The sequence below is a fragment of the Thalassophryne amazonica genome, chromosome 8 (assembly GCF_902500255.1).
Source record: "Thalassophryne amazonica chromosome 8, fThaAma1.1, whole genome shotgun sequence".
In the NCBI taxonomy this organism is placed as follows: Eukaryota; Metazoa; Chordata; class Actinopteri; order Batrachoidiformes; family Batrachoididae; genus Thalassophryne; species Thalassophryne amazonica.
In genome coordinates this window covers 47,440,103-47,449,169 of record NC_047110.1, presented here as the reverse complement: position 1 = coordinate 47,449,169, position 9,067 = coordinate 47,440,103, and the positions used below count along the sequence as shown (strand labels likewise).

General features: G+C 43.7%; 1 protein-coding gene across 4 annotated transcripts in view; it reads left to right on the top strand.

Annotated features, from left to right (window-relative positions):
* The first annotated feature begins 446 nt into the window (after window positions 1-446).
* LOC117515527 (calcium-independent phospholipase A2-gamma-like) overlaps window positions 447-9,067 on the top strand; it is a 73,666-nt gene continuing 65,045 nt past the window's right edge. For all 4 annotated transcript variants that reach the window (XM_034176127.1, XM_034176128.1, XM_034176125.1 and 1 more), the window contains exons 1-2: window positions 447-569; window positions 7,624-8,864. In XM_034176127.1, coding sequence (XP_034032018.1) covers window positions 7,683-8,864 — 1,182 coding nt within the window. In that variant the 5' untranslated portion in view covers window positions 447-569; window positions 7,624-7,682. The remainder of the gene's footprint in view (window positions 570-7,623; window positions 8,865-9,067) is intronic.

Sequence of the window (9,067 nt, the reverse complement as noted above, 5' to 3'; positions counted from 1 at the left end):
GTGCAGCTTCTTGTTGTGACTTTAACACGAAGTTAACACCCAAGTCTTTCATCGCCAACTGTAAATGGTAATCAGAACATTGCAATCGTATCTTTCTGAACTCTTCCGCATCAAACTCCATCGTGTCAATGTTTACAATGATCATAAACTTTTAAGTTTCTTAAATATTTATTATGGCCACTCTTAAAACTTCAGTTCTCTTTATAAATTTATTACAGGGTAAATTTTAGAATTGATTTAGATGAGATATACTCATTATCTCACAGGAATACAGTATATCACTATTATCTGGGAACTACGTTTTGCGCAGGAATTCATCAAGCACATCGGCCGCAGGCGCGTACTAACACATAATCCCCAGAAACTGTGGAAAGTTGTTCGGCCACAACGAAAGCGTCCACTTTTAGCTTGTCATAAACTAAGCTAGTGGCGCTCGTGAGAGTGTGCTTTCGACTAGCCCCCCAGGTGAAAGTGTAATAAACAGCCAATTGGAGAGCGCGCACGCAATCACATGATTAATGTTTTTCTTTTGAATGATGTCATTCCGTCAACTGGAAAACAAGCGTCAGGTCGGTCGAGTCTGCATTTCTATAAGTTGGGTTTTTACTGTAATGCCAGCGGAAGGTGGCGATTTAATCAAAAAAAGAGAAAGAATGCTACTTTTACAAAGCTGCAACCTTAAAGCGGCTATGTGTGATTAACCTCTGCCTAATGTTCTCTAGCAATGCTACGTTATTAGCTTGTTCGTGGCTGATGCACTGTTTTATTTTTTACTTCATGCTCTATGTTTTCCTGGTTTAGCAGCTGGTAATAAGTGTTTTATGAATACTGAGGTTAGTTTCGCTATTGTCAAGTGTACTTGTAAGTAGTTTGACAAATTAAATATCAGCATTTACCACCGTTACAGTCAGTTTTCTTTAGAAAAGTCAGGAAATATGTGTTAGACTTCATTTATACTCCGGCTCATAAGTAACAGGACAGTGACACTGTTTTTGTAATTTTACTTATCTGTACACCACCACAAAAGCAAATGAAACAAAGATTTGTTTGTAGTGTTACTTATTGCATTTTACAAAAGGAAGTGGCTATTCGCACCGCAAGACTTGGAACTACTTGTATAAATAAACATACTGCATTAAATGAGAGTTATGGACACGGCCGCCGTTCGAATAGGGTCGGCCTTTTGCTGCCAGAGTCTTGCCATGCGAATACTGAAATGAGAGTTATGGACACGGTCGAATAAAAAAAAAAAAATCATCAAAATCGAAAAATATTATGGAGTTAAGACATCTTGAATGCAGTACAGATGGTTGCCCAGTTCCGGATCACCTTTTTTAAAGTCCCGCTATACGGAGCCATAATGCAACTGAATGTCCTTTATTGTGTATTGTTGTATTGGGTATTTAGATGTTATTTAGCTGAAAAAGTCTGGGTGGTGTAGCGCTTCTACTTAAAGTGTGAAGCCACTTTATGTGTGGCACAAACATTTGCCAGAAATGGATCACTTTTGCCAGTTCCGGATCACGACACTCTGCGTCACTTTGGGGTCATTCCTGGCATCTGGCTGGAGCCCTTCTAATGCAGAATGATACACACTGTGCCCGAGAATGTGTTTTGAACACAAAATGATAGAAATTATACTTATTAAATGAGAATTACTTAGTTTCGAAAAGCACTGTTATGCGTTTTTACGAGCAAAAAATGAAGTGTGGAGGTGAGATTTCTCCCGAATTAAAAAGTAAAAGCCCCCACATTCATGTCCATTCGTGATTTTGAGATGAGCCCCAAAGTCCACAAGGCTCACAACTACAGACACGAGGCTGCTGCTTCAAGTGATCCGGAACTGGCATATTTTGCATCGGAGATAAATGCGCGCAGCAATTAAACAGCAAGACATAACACACTGACATTTTCTACACAAGTACGTAAGTATTTTCCCATTCTAGAAAAACACCGAAGAATTTACATTTACACTCCAGTTACCTCAGACAGCAATTAGTCCACAATTATTGCTTGTTTACCCTAATAATGGCATACTTCAGAATTAAAGGCAACACATACACATTTGACATTGTTTATGTGCACTAAGTTTGAAGAAGTCTGTTATCCGAATTGAGGCAAGTGGGTGAAGGCCACGCAGCAACCCTGAGATGCGCCACCCACAGCTTGGGGGGAGACGTGGGCTGCAGCAAAAACTGCACTGCCCCGCCGAAGGGGGAAGGAATGACGTTGGCGGGGCCGGAAAGGGGAGGTGTTGATGGGGAGGGAGGGGGCGGGGGAAGGGAATGGAACATGCTTCAGTCCTGTGAAAAGCGGTTTATTGTCTTTGTGAGATAAGAAACAGCCAATGTTCCCCAGGCTGAAACAAATCCCTCTGGAGGAGACAGTAGGGCAATTTGACCTCCAGGCTTGATAAGTCTGTAATGTTATTGTTACAGCAGTGAAATCACTTTTTAACAGTTCCACTTGCACAACCAAATCCCAGTTATGAATTAAGAATATTCCCAATTATGAATTAAGAATATTCACCGGCCTCTGAAATCTTCAGCTTCAACTGCAAGGCACGCATCTGCTCCAAGATGTCATCCAATTTGCTTCTGAGTTCAAGAGTCATCGCAGTCTGAGAATGCACTGCCTTGCCAACCTCGTTAATCATGACGGACAAGCGAGGGGCCGTGGTTCTTGATGCCGCCATCTTGCCAATTTTCCGGTAGATCAGGGCAGCACATAAGCCAAAAAGTACCAGCCCTGCTACCATAAGACCAAAAATGAATAAATCCTCGACGTCCTCAATGGAGAAAGGCGCCAAGCATGCCACACGCCAGGAACTCCAGGAGTCGAGGACATAGCCCGCAGGATGCGTTCCATCTGGGCAGGTAGGATCCCCCGGTCCTGACCTTCTTGTAGAAAAAATAGTGTCAATAGTGTTCAGAGACCAGCTGATCAATTCCATGGTTAATCCAGTAGTAGTCCAATAGATCCAGAATCCAATATAAATTCAGGAATTCACAGTCTGGTGAAGTAGGGACTTGAAGGTCAAAGGCAGAGAACAGAGATAAGAGAGTGGAGGAGATGCGACCGCCCTCATCGGAGTCCCAAGCTGAAATGAGTGAGTCAGAAAAAGCACACACACCGTAGACACTGGGATGTTTTGATTCCTCTGCTGATCACAAGGATGGCTGCATCCGGTCGAGCTTGTGGTCGTTTGTAGACAAAACATTAGTCTTTCCATTGATACCAAGTATTAGCTTATTTGTGCTGATTACAAGAAACGGCGGCGCAAAAATCACAGCAGTGATCCGGAACGGGCAATGATCCGGAACTGGGTAAGTGACTGTACCAGAGTCTTGCCGTGCGAATAGCCAAATGAGAGTTATGGACACGGCCACCGTGCGAATAGCCACGGCCTTTACAATAATATTGCATTCACAATTTGAGCATTACGGTTATTTTTATATATAGTGACTCAACTTTCAGAGACTATATTGAACAAACTAAAGATAAGGAATAGTTTGTTTTTTTATTTTAAATACCAATCAGTACTTTCACAGCCAGTTTTCTTTAAAGCCAATGGATATACTATATTATATAATGGCTGAGTGGATCCTTGTCATTTGATTGGTGCTTTGTATGTCACATGACACGGATTATTCATTCCATTTGTGTTGCATTGCATTTAGAGTGCAGTTTGGTTCCATTTTGAATGCAAATTTGGTTCCATATGTTTGGTACCATTGCACTCTACGCACATACACAGGCACACGTGTGTGTGTGTGTGTGTGTGTATATATATATATATATATATATATATATATATATATATATATATATATATATATATATATATATATAATGTACACACACAGAACAAATCCACAGCGCTGTAAGCTGTCTGAAGTAATTTTTTTCTCGCTGCATTAATGAAGTGCACAGTCTTTTTTTAATTTTTTTTATTTGGTAGTACACGTGCACAGAAGCGCCGTCCATCTTGTGGGAGTGCGCACTCTCACACACGCCGGGTGGCGCTTAGCTTTAAAACAAACATGGCAGAGTTTGTTTTGCTGACGGACGACAGTTTGATGCACGTCATGGAGGACTTCATCGTCAGAATTATTTTTGCATTCCCATTTAAACTTTGTGTTAGATTGTTGATGTCAAAGCAGCAGTGATGCACCAAAGCTGGATTCATTTCTGTCATGATTTTTTCGCTGCACTGAGGAGGTACCAAAATGTAAGTACCTTTTCTGTTGTTTGTAAATTAATATAGTATAAAATGACAAGGATCTATTTTAGCTGTTATACTGTATAGAACAAATAATGAATGTTTTTACATTCTTTCAATGGAGCAAATATTTAATCCGGTGAAAGATGGAACAAACCATTCAACGAGGCAAAGTCGAGTTGAATGGAATGTTCCATCTTTCACCTCATGAAATATTCGTACCATTGAACTCATAAACATTTATTATTTCTATAACATTTCCAAGTCATTCAGTATATTGTGCAGTTCATTTATATTTATCATCAAGAAATACAAACAATATTGTTAGCTATGGTAAATCTGCCTAGAATAGGCAGTTGTCAAAAACTGAGTGACTGTGGAAGAAGGAGTCTGGTGAGGGTGTCACTGACCGAACGGTCCCCTCTAAAAATTGGTCCGCCATGCCTTCACTGTGTCTTCACTGCGCATGTGTCTGAGACTGACTGAAGTCTGAGTCTGACTCTCTACACCCAAAGAGAATAATCACTAGGGTGAATACAATGTCTGCTGTGGTGACCCCATGCCAAGATGGGAGCAGGCAAAACAAATTACTGACCATACTTTTGATAGACAACTGAATGTAAAAGTGATTTGTATTAACTTAATGAATACACTTATTAGTGCCTTCCTCAGCTACCTTAGCAGGTAGCTGTAGCTTTAGGCCTGGGGCAGATGTCATCAGGTGGTATCCAACCTTCTCTGGGTGTTTCAGCCCTAAACCACGACACCCTCCAGTTGGTGGGCCCGCAGTGAGTGGCCAACTCACTGCCCATCTGCCCCCGGCTTCCAGCTCTCCTCCTCCCTTTTGCTCCAGATCCAGCATGAGGCACGTTCTGCCTCCTCCCCCATCCGGCGAGCCGCTTGCTTTTTACTCTGCTCATCCATCCCAATGGCACAAAGGAAGCTCCATGTAGACTTCGCTGGGAAGCCCCTACACCCTATCTCTACAGGGAAAACCCATGCTTGCCAGCCCCTGTCTCGACATTCTTGGGCCAGAGGTTGGTATTTTGCAGCTTTCCTTTCGTGGGCCTCCTCGCAGCCCTCTTCCCATGGCACCGTTAGCTCGACCAGGATTATCTTCTGGTCTTTTGCCGACCACAGCACTATGTCAGGGCGGAGGGATGTTTGCACCACCTCGGGAAACTGCAACCTACTCCCTACATCCACCCTCATCTCCCAGGAGCTTGCGGCATGAAGTATACTGGGTCTTATCCTTTTGGTGGTCTGTACAGGCCTGGCTCCTTCCTTAAGGAAGGTGATCATTCTTCCTGCAGTTGTGTGAACTGGTCTCTTCTTGACTCTCTCCCGCTCTATGGTATCAGCCAATGAGAGGAGCACTTTGTCATGATGCCATCTATACCGCCCCTGGGTCAAAGATATTTTACACCCAGAGAGTATGTGGGCCAGAGTCCCCTTCTGGCTGCACAACTTGCAAAGTGGATCCTCTCTTAGCCCCCATGTATGCAGATGTACTGGAGAGGGGAGGGTGTCATAGACCGACCGCAAGAGGAAGGAGATGCGGTATGGCTCCAGGCGCCACAGCTCTCTCCACGTGACTTTGCGCCTAGGCAAATCCCATTTTGTCCAGGCCCCCTGGGATCCTTGCTGCACTGCTCTGGCTACTCGCTTCTCCTCCTCCCTGTTCCTCACTTCTGCCTGCACCATGCCTCGCCTGGTTCTCATGTTTGCGCCTCCCCAAGTTTGAAATTGTGCAGAGCCGAAACCTTGTCGATGGACGCATTGGTTGCCAGCAATATCCCGCAACTTCAGGGAACCGATGGCCTGTTCCACAGCTGTGTTGGCAGACCATTTGCGTCCAGACCTAGTTGTAATGCCCGCTTGTTTAATGAGGTCATCGTTAGAATTCCTCAAGCTTAGGACGACCCTGCATTTTGCCACCTTGTACTCCTCAACAACTGATGACAGGGGGAGTTGCAATTGACCAGACCGGATGTAAAGGCCCACTGCTGAGAAGCTTGGGGGAATTCCCAGCCACCTCCGCAGGTGCTTGTTGATCTTCCTCTCGATGACCTCGATGGTAGTCATGGGAAACTCATAGACTGTGAATAGCCAAAGTAGCCTGGGCAAGAGGCCATGTTGATACAGCCAGGTCTTGAACTTGCCCGGGAGTAAAGACTTATCTATCTTCTTCAGCCATTCCTCGGTCTGCTTCACAGCCTCAGCAACATTGGCTCCATCCGTCATCGACGCATTGAACCATTTTCCCAGGCATTTTATTGGGCTGCCCTCGATGGATGGAATGACCTCACCCTGTACTTTGAGGCTAAACTTGCTGGTGACTCTACCCTTCCTAATGACCATACTCCTAGACTTCCTGGCTTTAAACAGCATACCTGCCCAGGTGGCGACACTACCCAAGGTTTCCAGCACCCATCTTGCTTGGACGTGCGTCACAGTTGTTACAGTGATGTCGTCCATGAATGCTTGCAGCACTGGCTGCTCTACACTGGATTCCAACTTGGGACCCCGGGTTATGCCCTCTGCTGCAGATAACAATAAGTTCATTCCCATAATGAACAAAATGGGGGAGATGGTACACCCTGTTGGAATCCCCTTTTGGAGGTCCAGCCAACTGGTGGTAAAGAACGCTGATGAAAAACCTGAGTCGAAATCCCGCAAGATAGTTGTTAATCAAGCCTCGAATTGCCATAGGAATGGAATAATGGTCAAGCCCTTCTTGGATGAGGTTATGTGAAATTGACCCATAAGCGTTGGCAAGATCTAACCAGACGACTGTTAGGTCACTTTTCTTCTGCCTTGCTTCTTGAATCAATTGACTAATCATCGAGGTGTGTTCCAGACAGCCCGAAAAGCCTGGGATACCACCTTTCTGGATGGATGTATTGATATATTGGTTTTGTATCATATAGGTGGTAATTCTTCGTGCCAGAACAGAAAAAAAGATCTTACACTCTACACTAAGGAGAGAGATTGTCCTAAACTGAGAGATTGTGGAGGACCTCTCCTCCTTTGGAACAAAACATCCCTCCGCCAATTTCCAGCTGGGTGGAATTATGCCCCTGGCCCAGATCTTCCTCATAATTAACAGAATTACTCATCTTTATTTTGTCTATTTAATTAAAATGGAGGGGACTGTATATAGAAATAGCTGTGATTCTTAAAAAATTAATGTAATTTTTTAACCCCTTGGCACATCTTGTTTTGTTTCACCTGCGGTGTTGTTTGACTCAGAAGCCAAATTCCAAAAATTTTGTCACTGTCCAATCACTTATGGTCTTGACTGCATCAGTTGCTATTATTATTATTTTTTTTTTAAATGATGTAATTTCTTCCTTCCTCTTATTTTATACCCCGTTTCCCACCAAATGCTCAATGAACAGAGAGAATGCTGAACTGGATAGCGTCAGCTCTTGACATCTCAGCTTGAACATGTTACAAAATGAGTCATCGGTGGGCACCAAATTTCTGGATGTTAAAAGTAAGCAGAGCAGTTAAACTGTGGCAAACACCTGTTCACAATTCATCAGGGTCACGTCTGCGGTTGGATCAATTCGGGTTTTATGTACCACAACCTGATAGCTACAAGGTTGACTACCTCAGCTGGAAGTACATCCACCACATGAGGATTAGGGGTCAAAAGGGATGGCATTGTCGAGCTAACCAAGTGAGGCAAAGGCTCACACTCCACACCAGCACCCTGTGCTTGAAGACATCAGCTTCACTCTGGACTGCTGGCCTAAACCACCACATGTCACGAGTCAGGAATACATTGGACACAGTCTCTAAAGCTGTTAGTAGGACACATACCGAATTTCTGTCCAGAATTTCCAGATTCAAGCGCAAGTCTTTCCAGACTCATAAAAACGTTGGTGAGGGAAAAGCTGAAGAGAGTGAAATCACTTCTGGTCCTCCTGCTCCTCATTCTACATCTAATACTCCCATATCTGTACTTGAGTCAACTATTGCGTCTAAATCTGCCAGTTCTAGTCACAAACATGCTGCTACTGTTGATGCAAGTTCCAATACTTCAGTAAAACCTCAAAATTTTCTTCAAGAATCTGAGGAACCAAAGGAGAAAAAGCTGGCTCATGTTGCTTCTCAGAAATCAGAGGAACCCCAAGTACCACTGTGTAATATCAAGAAAAGGAGCACAACATTGGAACCCTCAACAGAACTTTTCCATCCCACCACATTTACCGTGAACTTGAATGAGACTTATAATTACCTGGCACATCACATCAACACCTACTTTGACAGTCTTACAAAGACTCCAGAGATGAAGGTGAACAATGCAAACAATTGCTCCGCTTCCACTCAGGACCAAGAAACCATTGACCTCACACCAGCATCTGACAAAACAGATCCTGCTTCTCTCGACACCCAAACCACTCCGAAGAAGGGTTTAGGACACTACCTATCGTATTCAGGTCCTTCTGTGCAAGCCTTTGTGGGAAGCTACATTGCCCCTTTGGTACCAAAGTTCAAAACATCCGAGTCCAAATATTCTGCAGTGGAGGAGCAGTCTGAGGATGTCCCAATGAAACAGGGTGACATCACTGTTAGTAAGGAGCAGAAGGTTGCAGAGGAGAAAGCCAGGAGACTTCTACTCCAAAGAGAAAAGGTACAGTGAAACATTTATATGTGTCAATCATAACCCATTACAGTCTTGTGGTATCCAATGTGTTAAATGTAGAGGACATCCATGCAATCTTGTCATCCCTTTACAGCCTCAACTGTAAAGGGATGACTGAGATTAGCTTTGCAAACCTCAGTTTTACAAATATTCATAGATGGCTAGGTATGTGACTACGTTCCCAGATAATG